The sequence below is a fragment of the Euprymna scolopes genome, chromosome 8 (genome assembly GCF_053919585.1).
Source record: "Euprymna scolopes isolate OS-2025 chromosome 8, ASM5391958v1, whole genome shotgun sequence".
Taxonomy (NCBI): Eukaryota; Metazoa; Mollusca; class Cephalopoda; order Sepiida; family Sepiolidae; genus Euprymna; species Euprymna scolopes.
The window spans coordinates 102,032,912-102,051,988 of NC_136489.1; the positions used below are offsets into that span (position 1 = coordinate 102,032,912).

The 19,077-nt window shown below is 31.8% G+C and overlaps 1 protein-coding gene across 2 annotated transcripts in view; it reads left to right on the plus strand.

Moving 5' to 3' along the window:
- Positions 1 to 1,301: 1,301 nt before the first annotated feature.
- The window catches only part of LOC145283676 (uncharacterized), a 41,936-nt gene continuing 24,160 nt past the window's right edge, over positions 1,302 to 19,077 (plus strand). For both annotated transcript variants that reach the window (XM_080132689.1, XM_080132688.1), the window contains exons 1-2: positions 1,302 to 1,693; positions 9,379 to 9,398. Coding sequence is in view for 1 of the 2 variants with exons in the window: in XM_080132688.1 (XP_079988814.1) it covers positions 1,680 to 1,693; positions 9,379 to 9,398 (34 nt within the window). In the remaining variant the exon portion in view is untranslated. The remainder of the gene's footprint in view (positions 1,694 to 9,378; positions 9,399 to 19,077) is intronic.

Below are 19,077 nucleotides of genomic sequence, written 5' to 3' on the forward strand. Positions count from 1 at the left end.
CATTTGTGTTATTTATTTTACTAAATCATGGTTTAATAAAAAAAGAGTAATGGTGTGTATATATATATCTTTATTCGATTGGCAAAATTTTAGAATAATTATAAAGAAGTGAACCAACCACTGAACCATCGCGTAAATTCAATCAACTAAAAAAATGGAAAACGGGGTGAGGAAAAGAAAAAAAAAAAAATACGCGATGGTTCAGTTCTTTATAATATATATATATATATATATTACTTTAACAGCAACTCAACATTCACTGCTAAATTGACGACTTGTATAGGTTTTCGGTACGCTGAAACGAATATCACATTTAAATTTGGAGCAAACTAGTTTTCTGGATATTAAGACCTCTATTATCCAAGGTAATCCCTTATATTTTAATTGATGGCCATCTTTCTTCCCAACTGAACAAGTACTAATGCGCATACGTGTTACAAAACATCCTGAGGATGTTTTGTAACACGTATGCGCATTACATCCTCTCCACATGTTAAGAATGGCGACACGACGGCTATTGAAATTCACTAAGTAATACATTGGAACAATGTCTTCATATCTAGAAAACTGCTAGTCTGTCCTAAATTTGAATGTGATATTCGTTTTCAGCATACCAGAAAACCGCTTTAAAATCATCAATCTAATATTGAGTTGCAGTTAAAGTAAAAATTTACTGAAATTATTTATTTATTGGAGATAATGCAAAAGCATGCGGAAAATAATTTACGTGACTGAAATTGGAATTAATTCAATAATGAAAGCTGAAAAACAAACAGCATAGATATACAAATCCGGCACACGTTGAAATAAAAAAAAAAAAGAAAGAAAATTCATGATTTAAGGATGGGAGCGTTGTGATTAAGGGTGAGGGTGGGTATTCAAGTAAAAAAAAAAACTGTTTGCTTAATGCAAACTTTATATTTTTGTCATTTCTTTTAACGCAATAAGGTATATTTTTTAATGATGAAGAAATATAACCCCCCAAAACATTCCATTACATTTACGAAAATTTAAATAAAATAAAAAAGAGAAAGTTATATAAATTTTACAAATGAAATTGACACAAGTTTACTTTTTTTTTATGCGACCAATTAAAACAAAGGCTCACTTATGGTGTTGGGAGGGTTGAGTGTTGATTGCCTTCACTTCCCACCCTAAAACCAAAAAAGTACAGGAAAACTGCCACGACTGTGACTACTAAGATTGTGGAGGGGGGGTAAGCGAAAGAGGGAGTAGGAGTTAAAGAAAATTGTATGGTGGGAGGGTGGAAAAAAAGGAGAGGAAGAAAGAAAAAAAAAATCACATTGAGTCCAATATGAGCCGACAACAGCTCGTCGTCATGCGAATGTTTGAGACAGCCTTACCGGGATCTATCGAAATTAATAACGGTGGTGACGCCTTAAAAATTTTTTTAACTAGGAACAATAGGTAAACAAGAAAGTAGATACATATATCCCTCACGCGTGTGATTATTATTTTGTTATTTGCTCGACAAATAGATTCCATCAAAGACCGAAATTCTAACGTGCTTTCATTCGTCCACATTTTTTTTTTTTCATCCGAGATTATATTCATGCACACTTTTTACTTTGTTACTAAAAAGAAAAAAAAGAAAATAAAATTTTAATTTATTTGAACTGTGATATTAAAAATTCTTGGATTAAACCCCTTGTAATAAGATGGAAAGTTTAAAGTAAGTTTTTTTCTTTTCTTTTTTACAAGAAAAAAAATGTGACCCTCAGCAATTTTCTCGCTTTTTCTACAGCCACGTGTTATCTTGTCTGATGTTGTACGTTTCGTTATTTTTTTTTTCACCTCCGTATTATATCCATGTTTTAACCTTTTAAAGCTCCCCAAAATCCCTGCATTGACTCCTTATTAACAAGAAAAATCTACTGCATAAATTTATATATATATATATATATATATATATATATATATTTTAAGAGATTGTCCTAAATGAAGATAATGATGGCCTAAAAGTGGGGGTTCATCCTAAAAGACGTTCTCATTTTAAATTACCCCCCGTCTTTAGGTCCGAAAACTTATTATAATGAAGTTTCTTAGGAGTTTTCTCCTTTTTTTTTTTTTTTTATCATACTTTATTAAAATCTATCTTTTTAATTTATTTTTTTTTTTAGAGTTGATTTATGTATAAAAGTTTTAATTCGTTTTTAAATGTGAGAAAATTTGAAGTTTCTTTTTAAGCACGCTTTTTTTTTTTCTTTTCTGATCCCACGTGACAAATTATTTTCCAGCGAGTTTCGTTGATATTTTTATTTTATTTTTATTCAAAATGTATTTTTGTCTTAAAAATATCACTTTAACCATGACCGAAATATATATTTACTTTAAATAATCTATTAATTAAAAGTGAACTTTGTAACGAATCTTGTAAATTAATGCGATAAATAAAATATCGCAAAGCGTGTGAAGATTCGGGAATCTTTTAAAAATAAAACTTTAACTTTTCCCCCCTTTATCTATACAAAATAGTTCATTTTATATGAAAAATAATTTTTGTGTCGGAGTTCGTCTTTTATTTTTATTATAGTTTAACTATTGAAACAATATGCGCACTGTTGCTTTTCTTTAATGAGGTTAACTTTTTTTTCCGGCAATTTAACAAAACAAATTGTCGACTTTTCATAATTTTATTTTTTTAAATTTTTTTTTTTATTTATTTATTTTTTTTTTTAAATTTTGAGAATAAAATTGATTTGATTGCATTATTTTTAGTCTTGGTAACTATGTTATTTTCATTTGTATGCGGATGATGCACCGATGCGGATATTCTGACATCGAACACGTGTAACAATATTATTAGTAATTTAGGATTGATGTAGGGTCTAAATTGATTAAATAATTTCTTTTATAAAATGCATTCATTAATTAAAATGATGCCCATGTTAATTTTTAGATTTAACGTCAAATCAAAATGCTATCCATTAATAATTGAAAATTTTAGCACGTCTTTCTCTATGTAGATAAAAGTAAAGCCTAAATTTTTATTTAATTGGGTTAATTTTAAGATCCAATTTTTGATTAGGAAAAAGTGCTTATGCAGAATACGGATCGTTCTGAAATAACGTTATTTAGAAACCCATAATCATGGGGGAGGGGATCGTATTTTGTAATTCTGTAGTTTTACCTAATTTAATAAACAAGATACCGTAAAATTTGAATTTTAACCTGAAAATCCTTCCCCCCTCCCCCGCAAGAATCATACAAAATGGGTGCATAGTCAAAACTTCGCAGTCCTGATGCGAACTGGTGATCGAACTCTACAGTCTTACCCATCCAACTCCCTCCTGAAGGAGATAATGCCTGGGAGGATCACTTCATATGACTGAGCAGAATTATACTCCCGGGCTTGTGCCAACAAAACAATATGGTCAGGTCTTTTACTTGGGATTTTTCATAGTATGCTTTTTTTTTTTGGCTTAAGTTTAGTTTTAATCTGTTTCGTCTTATATATATATATATATATATATATATATATGTGTGTGTTTAGTCTTTATGCATTACTAAAGTGTATTAATAGCTTTTCTTGTGGTGCCGAGACTTAAATGGTACAAGTCCTATTTTTAGTTTCTCACTCAAGTAAAAAAAAAAAAAATAAAAAATCTGTCATCATCGTGAAATGTGGAGCCGGTGTGTCTTTAACTTACTCGATAATTAACTTTTAAGTGATAGTGTTTTTATTTTTTGCTTATTTGCATGAACTCGACTACTTAGTATTTAAGATTTTCTTAATTTTTTTTATTCTTAATCCAACATATTGCCGTATGACGTATTTCTGAAGGAAGAGAAAAAAAACTAAATAAAAAAAAATTAATTTGCATACCACTACCGGTATTTCGAATAAAAACTCTCACACACGCGAAAAAATAGAACAAAAGATCTTGATTTGTTTTTCATTTATCTTTTTAGGCTTGCAATGTATGTTATAAAAATGTTTTAACTGTAACTATTTTTTTCTTTTATATTCTCCTTATGTATATATCTATATTTATATATTCCCCCACGTGTTAAGTCTTGGAGGAGGAGACTCGCTACTGCAACATTGCAGTAGTTTTTCGGCTACTTTCTTTGATACTCATATCAGCCACACACGCACTTAATTCGCGTTATTTAAATTTGTTTATTAAATATTGAAAAAAAAAAGGTAGACTAGTGTTTCTTTGTGCGGTTGTTCATTTAATATTAAACATTTTAATAAACCAAATTAGTGTTTAATGGGTCAGCAGGCGCACCCATCGCTCACTCTCTTTAGTTTGTATATCACTTAAATAAATCGTGTTCATTGTATCTTAAGTTTTTATTTTAATAGCAGAAAAAAAAAAGCTTTTAGATTTAGTTTAGCAATCTAGTTGATATATTTTCTACGTGAGAAAACTGTTTTAGCTCCTCGTGGTTGCATAAAAAAAAAACACACACACACACACACACGGATGCCGGTTGGGGATGAGGAGGTGGTCACCGGGTTGAGGTTTCACCATCAAATGAAATAGTTGCTTTCTTTTGTGCTTATGCACTTTTGTTACCGCGATTTTTTTTTTATTTGATTTTTTTTTAATGGTATTTCCGATTTAAATTCAAGTTTTACGATATCTTATTAAATAAGGTGAAAGTAGAGAATAGTTAGGAAACACCCTCCGCGTGTTAAGAATGGCTTTCTAAACGTTATTTTAGCACGGTAACAAAAAATGTATAATTACCTTTGCTTTTTCTTTTTTTTAACTTGAAGCAGAAAAGATCAAAGATTTATCTCTTAATTTAGCCATTAAGTATGACTTTTTGCAATGTTTGTGAAATTCGTCCAAGTAGGAAGTTGACAACCCCAACCCATCTCTCTCAGTTGTGTCCGTGGTTGTTCTGTGGGCGCTCGCTTCTCACTAGTCTCTTTGAATAATTAATTTTTCTCAGCTGATTATAGCTTTTTATTTATATTCTATTAAAAACAACTAATTTCATTAAAAATGACGTGATAATTAAAGGATTTGGCGTTTTCCCCTTCAAAATAATAACACATTAATAAAAAAAATAAAATTATAATTTTAAATTAATTTTCTTAAAGTGCATCCAAACTACCGATTTAAGTCTATAATTCGTGGTAATATCTCTCCTTCATACCAATCCATAACGATAATCAATACTGACCACGCTAATGAGTTTTTATGGCCGCATATTTCTCGGTCGTCCACCTGTTTGTCGTCATGATCTGTATAAAAATGGCGGGAAATTCCTAGAGGATTTTCTTTCACATTCTTTCGTGACCACTAGAGCAAAATACATAAACAAAGAATAATACCGGTGTTAAATGTGTATACTCTTTTAAGAATGAATGTGAAAAGTGTTGGAAAAATTCTTGTACGTTTTCAGTTTATGAAAAAAAAAAAAAAATTTACATTTTTAGTTCCGGTTTAACTTTTATCGTCCCCTTAAAAATGTAATTTAATTAAACTAGCTCTAAATGACATTTAAAAAAAAAAAAAAAAAAAAAGCTAATACGTTTAAGGAACATAAGGATTACGTTTTATTAATACTATTTATATGCCCTAACTATGCATTCACACATGACTGAATATATAGGAGGTTCGGGGAAAAAAATGACGAGTTTAAATTGTTTTCATACAATAATTTAGGCCGTTAATTGCAAGAAATGAAAGATCAACTCTTGTTTGTTTCAAACAAATGTTTAAGTACTTTATTTAATGTAACAAAGAATAAAAGTATTTTGTTTGTTTACATTTACTCGAATGTTTTAGAAAAATACGGTACTGTTTTATTTCGTTTCGGTTCGCGTTTTTGATGCGTTAATTTTCCCTTATACCGTCAACACGAAAACTATAGACTAAACAAAAACAAAAGGTCTACGAGAACCCCATTTTTTTCTTTTTATTTATTTTATTTTATTTATTTATTTTTTTTTTGTATGAAATAAAAAAAAAAATAATCGCATCTTTTCTTATAATTAACATCCCAAATATATCGTATGAACAACAAATCTTAATCTCTTAGTAAAAGTAGTCATGTCATTTAGATAAATCGGTCTTTATTCATGATTGACCAATCCGACAACACGTGTTTTTTTTTGGGGGGGGGTCCCCCTCCTTAAGAGTCAGTGTGATTTTATCTATCTAACGTCGCGATCTTGAGAATGAAATCCCGGATCTTCAGTCACGTGTGAAACAATAGTTATGGCATAATAAAAAAAAAAAAAATAAAAAAATCATGTAATCCTTTTATTATATAAAGTTCCGTTTCAGTAGGCATTAAACATTGTATTCCTGGTGAACCAAGTGCAAAAGAAATCCAGAAAATTGCACTTAAGGGAACAGCCAGGATACTAAAAAGATCTCTCAGTTGGTTTCAATAAAAAGCAGGGAAATGTTGGCAGCTGGTTTGGCTGATCCAGTGCTCCTCCTCCTCTGCTCCACTGCTCCATACCCACCCAGCATTACAATCTTCAAAGAAAGATAGAAAAAAAAGTATGATTGGTCTCAGCAACAAGTGGGGGTACTACCACCTGACATCTAGCGGTAAGGTTCTACTGGAGGACTGCTACTATATGGCGCGACACAATAGTGTAAATATCCCCACTGGGCGATCTATAAAAAGTTGAATATCGAATCCACCAGCAAGTCCCGGAACATATACCAGGAAGAACAGTTGGAACCATCCACTTATGACTATGCAATTCCTACAGCTACGTACCAGCCTTCGATCAATAAGTTTCCAGACTTTTTTGTACAAGTATTTAAGATTGTCGTAGACTCTTGAAAGTTCAGTATTTTATTGGTATACATCTTATGAGATGACTGACCAGTTTTTATGATTTCGGGTCCAAATGAACAGCTACAGTAGGAATTGGAATACACCCTACTAAAGCCAGCTAGTGACTTTCAAAAATGCAATCCGGACGTGAGGACATTTTAGAAGAACGATATGCTATAAAATTCTGTTTTTAAACTTGGAAAAATGCAACAAATGTATGGGATTCTTAAAACTGTTATTTCACCCCAAACCAAGGCACAATGCCACTTTGATGTAGGGGCTAAGCGACATAAGTTGAAGGGATACTATGTAGCGAGTTGACAGCAAGATATCTGTTCACATTACACTTGAACTTCTGCATGTCAGTACAGTTAGGGAAGCAGGGACCCGGAAGGGAATTCAAAAGTCTAGCAATTCTAGGGAATAAATTATTGGAGTAGAAGGCTTTCTTATATCTACATCTTACATTTTGAATCATCTTGCATGAATCGAGTATCAGTTTTTTAGGTGGCAGAAGAGATTCAAGGAAGACGAGGAGTCTGAGGAATGATGATGGTCTAGGAGTAAGGAAGTCAGAACAGGGGAGTTGATTGACCAAATAAAGAATTTCATGGATAAGGACCGTGTGTTTATACAGGCAGTAAGTGCACAATTTGATGTCTGTGTGGAAATTGTACACAATTATTTGCAAGGAATTGAAGACGCGGAAGATTTGCATGATTGCACCAGTCCACAATTCTATCCTTGACATAGACTATTTGACCAAGATGGGCATCAAGACAGTTCCATAGTCCAAACCTTGCTCCTTGTAACTTGGTTATTCCCTAAGCTCAAGAAAACCTTAGCTGCTGTCGTTATGAGACAGTTGAGATGAAAGAGGCTGTGACGAGGCTTATTGACCTGCTCACACAAGGACTTCCATGGAACCTTCCAGAAGTTGTTAGAATGGTACAAGTTCATTGCAACCAGACGAGATTACTTCAAAAGGGATGAGGATTTCATGTGTGTATTATAAATAAAAGTACCCATACGAAAAAGTCTGAAATCTTATTGAATGCACCTCGTATCTTGAAAATGGAGCTATAAAACCTGGCAGTGATATGGGATAAGAAGAAAGAAGCCACCTTAAAAGTTTGTTTAACCCAGCATCAGTCACTGTGGACACTGAGCTGAAGGAAAAGATAACGAAATACCAAGATCGTATGTATGACATTAAAAGAAACTGGAATTTTAGGAAGATCTCCATTATACCGGTAATTATAGGAGCAATCAGACTCGTGAAAAAGAATTTAAAAAAAAAAAAAACCCCAGCAAATATACCTGGTGAACCAATTTAATGGACGGTCAGAATCTTAATAAAAGCTGTCGGTTGGAATATATAAGATAGTGAATGTTTGGCATTCAGTAGGATATCCCATCCCCAGTTTAAACAAATTGATAAAATTTGGAAGAAAAAAGTGCTAGTGGAAAAATTCTTAGAACTGCCAAAAAACCTGCTACTCCTATCAGTGGGGACTTAGGTAAAGTACGGATTATGCTGAAATACTGTTTAGAAGCTCATTTTTAACATGGTGACTTTTGTAACTATTCTGTACTTTCACCTAACAATTTAATAAACAAGATACTGTAAAAATTGAGTTTAACTTGAAAATCCCATCTTAAAAAAATAGCACGGTTCGTATTATGTATAAAATACCTAATCAGCACATACGCACACACCAGTGACCACGTGTGTGCTTATGGGTTTAGTTGTTTAGTAGCGACATAATGATTTCTACTTGGCGTAAAGTATCACTCTTGATGGCGTGCAATGTAAACAAAACGTAAGCGCTAGGATCTCTTATTGTTGGCGGCGTAAAGGTAAGATTCCCGACGCTGCTACTCAATCGCAAGTTAACATTTTTTGCTCTTTAATTACCGTCCTCTTCAAATGGGGGCTCGTATTAAGTTCTTAATTTAGCTTTATTCGTTTATTCAGCCTAATATTATAAGTCTGAAATTCGCGAGCAAGTTATGTTTATTATATGGAAAAATGCGCGCATGAAAAGTAATATTCTTAAGATTTTATTAAACCTGGAAAAGTAAAGAACAAGATATTCTAGTAAAGTAAAAAATAAGAATTTTTTAGACTTAAAATATTGCAGCTAAAAATAAAATTTGAATATTGATAAATATTTTATTTATTTGCATATGTTGTTTATTGTTGAGTTAGAAAGGGTGTCAGTCGCTGGATTGAACTTATTTCCCCCCTATTATTTGCATATATTTATGTAGTGAAAATTGTTTGAATAAAATTAATTCATTAGTTAGTTAGTAGATGGAATTATTAATTTTATAATTTACATAAAAATTAATTTTATTATATCATAATTAGGATCATTTAATTCATTTACCGTAGAAATTGAACTTAAAAAAAAAACAAAAAAAAAAACACCGTCCCTAAACTGCAGAAGTGCCGTAGACTTGATGATCGGACATTAAAAAAATTTTTTTTAACTAAAACTATTTTTCTTATTTTATCCCCCCCCCTCACCTTTATTTTATTATTTTTCAAATTTATGATTGTTATCACTGAAAATCCTTTTATTTCTTTTGCAGGCGGACTAATTCCATCAATGGTGAGTAAATATCTCAAAATTAAAAATTAGAGAAAAAAAAGTCACAAAAAAGCACATGTTGCACATTGTGTCTTTTTATTGGTCGAAAGATTTTGTTCAACCTGTTTAAGAAAGTACAGTATGCAGAATACGAACCGTGTTATTTTTAGATAGGATATTCAAGTTAAATTCAATTTTTAGGGTATTTTTTTATTGTTAGGTGAAGGTAAAAAATAATTACAAAGTACCCTCTTCCACATGTAACTGGTTTCTAAATATTATTTCAGCATAATCTGTATTCTGCTTAAGTACCGAGATTTAATATTTACTTCTAATTTTCTTAATACGTCACAAAAAAAAAAAGTTAAAAATAATAAAATAAACCTTATCAAATCATTGACTATCCGCCTTTTGTCTGAAATTGATTCCCCCCCCCTTCCTTATTTTCAGCCTTTTAGGGGACCCCCCCCCCCTTAAACAAAGAGTAACGCACTTTTTCTTGGTCGTCGGGTCAACACTAATGATAAAAAGTCGGTTGCTAAAATACTTATCTATAAAGAGAAATGCCTGACACTCCTTTTCTTTTCTAAAGAGGGAGGGGTGGGAGGGGGGTGATGAATATGAACTTGTTCGTTTTTCTTCTCAGTACTGATTTCCCTTTAAATCTGGAGGTTTTTTAAAAAATTTTTTTCCTCTCTCTCTTGTTTCTCAACCAAAGAAAATGGCACGTGGGATGCCAATACACAGAAATAACATTTAGTTTCCTTTACGAAGATCACAATCCTTTAAATCTGAAAACCTTGTTAACCACTGTGCAATGTGATATGTAAAAAAAAATCTGAGTTAAAAAAAAAAAAAAAGTTAAAAGGTATACATTTCCAGAAATGCAACTGGTGCAATAATTTTTGGCCAACGTGCTGTGTTTCACTACTAGACCAGGTTGCACCTATGTCGCGGGGGTGGGATCTGTACGGATACTCATTTCTTCCATCATGCTTTCTAGAGCAAGTGTTAACTTTTTTCAACATTAGTTAATGCTATCCTGGCAAGTATTTAGTGTAAGTAGTTCCTAGGTGGAATTTTGTAATTTAAACGTGTCATCTTTCTCTGGAACTTGTCTATATTTGAGAACTGAATATTCTGGGGAAAACTTGCTTCATAAAAAAAAAAATTGTGATTTTTTAAACAGATGAGGCATTTCTAATCCAAGACTTTCTCTCCAGTATTCCTCAAAATTTATAAGGTGCAGCAAAGTCAATATTATGGTATCTGTTCAAGGCACAGATTAATAAGGATTAGTATTTACAATGCAAAAATGAGCAAAAATTTAATCATATACAATCATCAATTTTGCATAAAACACTTGTTCTATGTTAATGGAGTGATAACTTTTGTCTTTAATAAACTAAAACATCTAGTTTCAATATGTTTCCACATTTCCACACACTGAACTGGTTTGTGATGCCTACTTTAACCATAACTTCAATATTTCTGTCCGTGCCTGGAGTTTATACGACCTCAGAAATTAAATAAAGCCTATTAAGAATCGGATATACTAGAGCGCTAAAGATGAAATTGTCAATGTTATCTGGATGTCAAAATAGGGATGTTTCAGTGGGGAAACCACACAACTGACCTCAACTTGCAGGGATTCCCAATGCATCTATGAAGATCTATTAGGTCTAATGGAGGCTAGAACGAGATGATGTAAAAGTCTGGGAGATCTACAAGATCCTACAACTAGATCAGTGTTTTTTTGCACCTCTTAAATTTCCCTTTAAAGAAAAAGACCCTGCACCGCCAAAAATTTATATTATGTTCAAGGAAAAATTTTGCGAGTTTCAACTAATATTTTATTAAAAAAACAATACTCTAAAATAAAAGCAAGACGTTAGTACATTACAAAAGAAAAACACACACACACACACACACACACACACACACACACACACACACACAAGAGTAGCATATAGCCAATATCCAATTTTTTTATCTAAACTTTTCTTACACTCTCTAGAATATAGTCCTACAACCCCAGGGAGTGTGAGCACCCCAGATGAGGAACACCTGGACTAGATTAAAACCTGTTGTGATAGAGAACCTGTCCAACCTGTGTGTGATGCAACAAAGTGACTGATGAAACCTGTAATAAGAAATCAAGATGCCTTAATTATCTCCAAGAATATTTATGAATTTAGAAGTAAAGATTTATGGTTAGTCAAAGTAAGACATGAGCTACCAATATAATGTTGACAGAAATTTGATTTTGACTATCCAATTTTGATTTGTTTTTATTGTAATATATTATTGGCAATAAACTAACTTTACAACAATGTACTTTTTGAAATTTATATAATCGTGTTTAACAGTTTGCTAATATGGAGATTTTTATGCTGGGCCAGAATCCTCCTCTTCCCTTTCCATTAACAAAACAAATTTTATTTTTTTAATTTCTGTATGATTTAATACTTTTTTTTTTTTTTCCATGAGGGTCACCACTTATGAAGGCCCAGAAGACACTCGGGATAAGGGTCATTGTGTGTACAGTAATCAGTGGGATAGTATCGTAGTAATAGTATTGGAGATTTGATAAAGTGTCATTATTCATCAGGAATTTGTTCGTGTTGGACTTGAAGACATCCAAGTTCAAGTCGGAGGAGAAACAGGCAAGCGGCAGAGAGTTCCACAGGTGTGCAGTTCTAAGAAAGCTTTCTTCATGAAATCTACGTTTTGATTTAGGCACGGATAAAGAGTGGGGAAAATTATTGACTGTGGTTTCAACTAGTCGGGTGTTTTTCGTGAAAGATTGGCGAGGGGGGACCAGAGATTGGAGCTCAGACGAGCACTTGCCATGGAAATAACGATAAAACAGACAAGCTCACAACGTCTCTTCTGTGGGGGAGAGGTTGCAGGGAAGAGAAAAGGGCATATCCCACCAAGCCACGAAGTCTATTTTGTACTCTGTCACGGCAGGATAGGCTGCTTTTAGCAGCTCCTGACCAGATGTGGCAGCATTACTCCATCCTTGGATGTACTTGGCTTTTATACAGATAGAGAATTGCATCAGTAGTGAGATATCTTCTGGAGTGGTAGAAGAATCCCACCATTTTCCCAGCGACTTTTGCCACAGACTTGATGTACGTGTTCCATTTCAGATCAGGAATAACGGTCAAACCCAGAAGCTTATCAAAACATGGGGCCTCCTAGATGAGAGCCATTCATTTCAATTGATGCCAGATGGGGATCAGAGTGTTTATGATGTAATGATAGGAGCTTGGTCTTAGATGCATTAAAGGTAACCAGCCACTTCTTACCCCACTGTACCACGTGCTCAAGATCTGATGAGAGAGAATCAGAACATTGTCATTTACGGCCTTTGATGTGTTGCCATAGATAGTCGTGTCATCAGTATAGATGTCAATGGGATAGTATCGTAGTAATGATTTAAGTGTTTGGGGAGATCATTGATGTAGATCAAGAAGAGAGTTTGGCCCAGGATGGACCCCTGAGGGACTCCAGCATTAATACTGTGGGCCTCTGATTTCTGCCCATCAACCACTACTTTTATGAGCCTATCAGAGAGAAATGATTTAATGATTGAGAAAACATTTCCAGTTATACCGTAGCTGGAAATTTTGTGAAGTAGGCCTTTATGCCATACCTTATCGAAGGCCTTTGCGAAAGAAAATATTGTACATAAAAAAAATCATGCATATTGATCAAGTAGTTTATTTTTAAATAAGAAAATAAAATATGACTAAACAATGAGCAATCTCACAAAAGCATCTTGGGGAAACAGTCTGAGGGAATAATGGAGTTAATCTCTAATAATTCAAATTTGTGAGATTTTAGGAAACCATTCTTAGCATTGACTGTGGGAGGAGGGACTTGGACAAACCCCAATTTGCTTAAAAATAATTTTCTTTATAAAAATAATTTGATCACTGTGATTTTTGGTGTTTGATGTTTTCTTTCCGTCACAGATATACATTTTTTATAGAGGTAGGGGAGGGCGAATTCTGGACAAGCACCAAATTTTTCTTAAACACCTAAAAAGAAAAATCAGCTGTGGGAAATAAGTGTTGCTTATTTTCATTTATTTACTGTAACAGTTTAAAGAACATATAAATGTTTATAAAATAAATTTGAACAATGGATTCCGGGCAATGGTGGGTCAATATATTTAGTTCAAAATAAAGATTGGATAAGAAATTAGAAATTGAGTTTAAAAAAAAAAAAATAATAATAATAATAATAATAATTTTATAGCTAAGATTATACTTCAGTGATAAGTATATTTATTGACTTTGTTCCTCCAGGTGTCAACCTATGATCAACACGAGTCTAAGTTCAATATTGATAAGAAAAGGAGATTCTTGTGCTTGAAGCAAATTTTTATTAAAAAAAAATAAACATAAAATTATGACAATGGTGTGAGTTCCATTATAGAAAGGTTGATTTAATTTGAATAAAATAGGCATCAAGTGTGGTTGAAAGCCAAATCACTACTACGTAATATTAGTAAAATAAACATTTTACTTGTTTGAAATTTATAATTTAAATATATTTCGGAGCCAAACTCCATCCTCAGTATGTTTTCTTTCTTTTTTCTACTCTTCTTTCTTGCCATGTTGTAAAGTTACAGAAAAAAGTTTGTAAAGAGCCGTGAGTTGTCTCAACAATGCACGGCTCTTTACAAACTTTTTTTTCTCCAACTTTACAACATGGCAAGAAAGAAGAGTAAAAAAAAAAAAAACATACTGAAGATGGAGTTTGGCTCCGAAATATATTTAAATTATAAATTTCAAACAAGTAAAATGTTTATTTTCCTTGTATTACGTTGTGATTTGGCTTCCAAGCGCACTTGATGCCTATTTTATTTTATATAAAACTATCTCTTCTCTCACATAGTTTTATTTGACAATCAATGACTGTCCCCCTCCCTCCATGAACTTTTGACTAGGGGTTGTGGTATTGGTTTGCAAATGATTCAATCTGACTTTAATTTTTAAAATCTCTAATTCCACAAATCATTTTCCCATTAATGTTATATTATGTCGTTTTAGATGTACAAAATTACAAAAAAAAAAAAGTTAAAAATGTTTAGACCAGTGGAGTGATAACATTGGTCAACAACAAATTTGTTGTCTGCATTTTTTTTTTTTTTTTTTTTTCTTTCAGCTGATTTAGGACGAATCTGATGTGCTGAATAAATAAATAAAAACAGAACATCCGATATTACCATTGAATTAAGCATTGTTTATTTAATATTTTCACGCAAAAAAATAATAGCAAAAATACTTTTTTTTAAATTACAGATTTCGCATAATTTTTACATGCAAGATTTTAATAATTTCCCTGCTCGCAAGAATGTGAAACTTTTGGCATAACATAATTTTTATATAATCTCGAGCAATAATTTAAAAACAGGAACATAAAAAATAATTAAATTAAAAAATGCTAAATATTTATACAAACGTTTAAAAAATAGGAATGTATGGATGCACGTCTGTGGGGGGGGGGGTCTGACACCCGTACCGTACCTCCTTTTACTATCATGACTTCATTTTCAGTGTTTTGATTGGCTGAAATATTGAGCTTTCATATATTCGTGTTTACAAACCTTTATCGGTTGTGTTTAACCGACTTGAAAAGAACAAATATATTCTATTAAAAAATTTTTCTTCAAAATCTTTGGCTTCGGCATTAAATAAGCCAAAAAGGGTTGATATGCTGTAAAACAACCAACCAACCAATCCATCAGGATCTGAAAGAGATGGAGACCAGGTATGAGAGTCGTTGGCATGCAATAATGATGGTTGACTACTGTTGGAATGAAGAGATGTCTCTGATGCTGAGCATTACAATAGTTTAAAGAAACGCAAGTTTGAGCAATGGTGAAGCAACATGCAATTTACGTGTACTTTTCTCAATTCCCACCATTCAGTTAATAGTAATCAAGTTTTCTATCAGGTAATCAACATATGTAGTTAGTAAAAAAAAAGATTTTGTCATAAATGCATATCATTTAAACACATTAGTGTTTGAATATATGGTTAAGTATCAGTTTTAGTCATTTAGAACTGCTTTAAAGCTTCACCGCTCACTCATTTTTCGACCAAATTTCAAACAATTATTACAGTTTATACATCACTTTCTCAGCTATATTGTGACAAAAAAAAATTGAATTTTTTGGTGCTCAAAATCGTAAAAATATGGTAAGGTGAGTGACGCTTTTTATGACTGGTTTCCATAGCAACCACGTCACTTCAGCGACTACTGTTGCTACGAATTCACTGGTGTCGCGAAAAGAGAAGTAACACGTGAAACAGATTGAAAGCAGACAAGTGCAATACATTGTTATTACATGTGTTTATGGTGGGGGGATAAGACTGAAATTAAACAAAGAGCAAGTGAATTTATTGGAAGTCTGGAAAAATCATGGATTACAATAGAAAAATGTGAGCATGAAAAGTAATATGGTTAAGCTTAAACATGGAAAAGAAAAGGACAAGATATTCTAGTAAAAAATATAAATTTATAACTTAAAATATTGCAGCATTAAGAATATTTTAAATTCAATATCTAATCTTATATAATCAATTCTTAATGCTGCAATATTTTAAGTTATAAATTTATATTTTTTACTAGAATATCTTGTCCTTTTCTTTTTCAGTTTTAACAACTAGTCCTTTACTTTTCCATGTTTAAGCTTAACCATATTACTTTATATGCTCGCATTTTTTCTATTGTAATTTAGGATATGTGTTGGCAAAAATTAACTGATAATGCCACAAAAATGTAATCGATTTTGTCGCAAGATTTTTTTTTTTTTTTCTCTTAAATCAACTTGGCACAAAAATCTGACCTGATGGAGAGAAACAGATACCATTTCCTGATTCAGCACTGCAAAAATACCATAAATCAGTTGTAGAAATCTAGACAATATTCAAAAAATAAATTGTTGTCCTGTGTAATTTAGAAACATAAATATAATTTCATTTTACATTTTGTTTTTAGCTTTTATTGTTTTGTTTTTTTTCTCTTTGCTGTTCCTCTTTATAAATAAACTTTAAAGACAAATTCTATGAAGAAAAATTTGTTAAACAAATTTCACCTGATGAGTTAACTTTTGTATCATAAAGTAGTTGGGTTATCATGTATCGATTTTTGTTTTTTATACATCTCGACTTTTTGGCTAGGAACAAAGTGTTATATCTGTTTTGATATTGCATTCCATATTTTCTGCCCCCAGTTAGTGTATAAGATCCTTCTAGACGAGCCATTTCAATGTTTCTTGCAATACTTAGGGCCTCTTTGAGAATGTTCACATCAAAAATCAACCTTGGCTCTAATTCTGCTCTTGTAGGAAGCCAATTGAATTGAGATTCTGATTCTTAAAGCAGTGAATTTATTCGGATTCTATAATCTGGCATTTGACATGGCAAATTTTTGCTGTTAGCAAATTAACTGCTTAAATATTTTCAAACTAAGGCAAATGTGACAGATGGTTCTCCTGTAAAATAAATAAATTTGCTCCAGGTAAATAAAAACAATGACACAATCATCAACTTAGCAATTGGATGATTTTATATAATTAACTTGAACTTCAATCTTGTTAACACTCTGTGAATATTATTCTCAGATTTGGTGCCATCTTCATCCAAAACTAGCAGGGACGCCCGGTGTAGCCGGTCATAAAATGTTTAAATATTTTTAATTTATGCAGATTTCTGTCAATTTTTTATCAATTCTTATATATTAAAAAGTTGTGATTTCAAAATAAATAAATAAAAAAATATATACATCAATATGATTTGGGTGCATCAGCTTAAACCAAAACTTATGAAGACATAAAACATATATAACAAAACCCAAAAAACTTGAGTTCCTCCGGAACCAAAACTTATGAAGAATTCTTGGTAAAATTATTAAGTCACTCAGAAGAAAACAGATGTAAGCGTGACACACAAAATAACACATATTGTATTAATATATAAACTAGCAGGATCTGTGGAAATTCCACAGGGGACTGGTTCATATCTAATATATTGATGTTGGCATTCTTTAGATATTTAGCGTAAATGGAGACGCTCTGATATTATTGTAGCTCTTTTGTTAAAACTATTTATCCAAGCTAACCGGTCATAAAATATGCTTAAATATGATATTTTAATTCTTGCAGATTGCATATTATTATAATTAATATTCTATCGATTTTTATATATATATTATAAAGTTGTGATTTCAAAAATAAAAAAAAATATTATGTATATGACTTGGGTTCATCAGCTTGAATCGAAACCGAATCCCAAACTTATATATATATATATATATATATATATATATATGAGGAACTTTAGTTCCTTCAGCTATCAAAATCAAAATTTATGAATAATTCTTGATAAAATTATAAAAAAAAAAATAGATTACTAAGGTGTTATCAGCTAAAATCGAAACCAAGACTTGCGAAGAATTCTTGATGAAATTATTTTTAAAAGATAGATTATTGGAGTGCTATTAGCTATGATCAAAACTTATGAGGAATTCTTGGTAAAATTATTTATAAAAAAAAGAATGACTTGCGTGCCATCAGTTAGAATTAACACCGAAACCAAAACTTATGAAGAATTTTTAATAAAATTATTCATAAAAAATTAAATGATTTAAAGTGCCATCAGCTATAATTGAAACTGAAACCAAAACTTATGAAGAATTCATGGTAAAATTATTACAAGAAATGGAAGAACATAGTTAAACGACCCAGATGTAGGCGTGATACAGAAAATAACACATTGTATTAATATATAGATATCTGACATGACCACACCCAGATCACGAAAGAGATATATGGTAATTGTCTGCATTGAATTCAGCATGCAAATAGATTCTTCTTTTTGTTTTCCTTCAGATAGTTTTTAATAAAAATTAATAGAACTTGGCAAGTTATATGGCAACACTAAGATATGCGGAGAACTAAAATTTTAAGCTGCCATTTTAGTGACTTGCAGCCTTTTTCAGCATGCCAACTTTATATGCACAATGAGACATAAAGATGTTTTGAGTTTAGCTGAGAAGTCTAAAATTGTCCAAAGGATTCATAAGCATTAGAGATAGCCAAAGAATTAGACCGTAAATCATCGTACACTTAAAACATTTGTTATTAACCCTGAACTTGTTTTCATTTGTTTTTAAGCTAACATTAAAAAATAATTCTTCTGCTTGTTTTGTATGTATCATAAACTTTTTAAATTCTTCAGGTGTCAGAAATGAACCAAAGTGAAGTCGGTTGGATGCCAAAACAACAAACTCTCAATTTTAGGAAAAATGTTAACCATTTAAATTTTGAAATGCCAAGATTAGCAGCGAAGGATAAAATTGTATTACGTTAAGCACTTAAAATGTTGTTACTGGTTTAATACGTAATGTTTTGGTGGGTTTGTATTACTATTACACATAGAGTAGAAAAAGTTGTCCAAAAACAAATATATAACAAATAAATGTTATCAAAGGCAAGATAAGTTACTTTTCTACCTAACTGGATAATTTTCTAGTGTTTTTATTTAATGTAACCTGTTTATTCAGCTCGAAAAACAGTGTTTACTGATGTATTGGAAAATTTAAAATGGCGCCCGACTCTCTCATTGACATAAGTTTGACACTAGACAAAATACTGTTAGAAATTCGCTCAATGTATGTT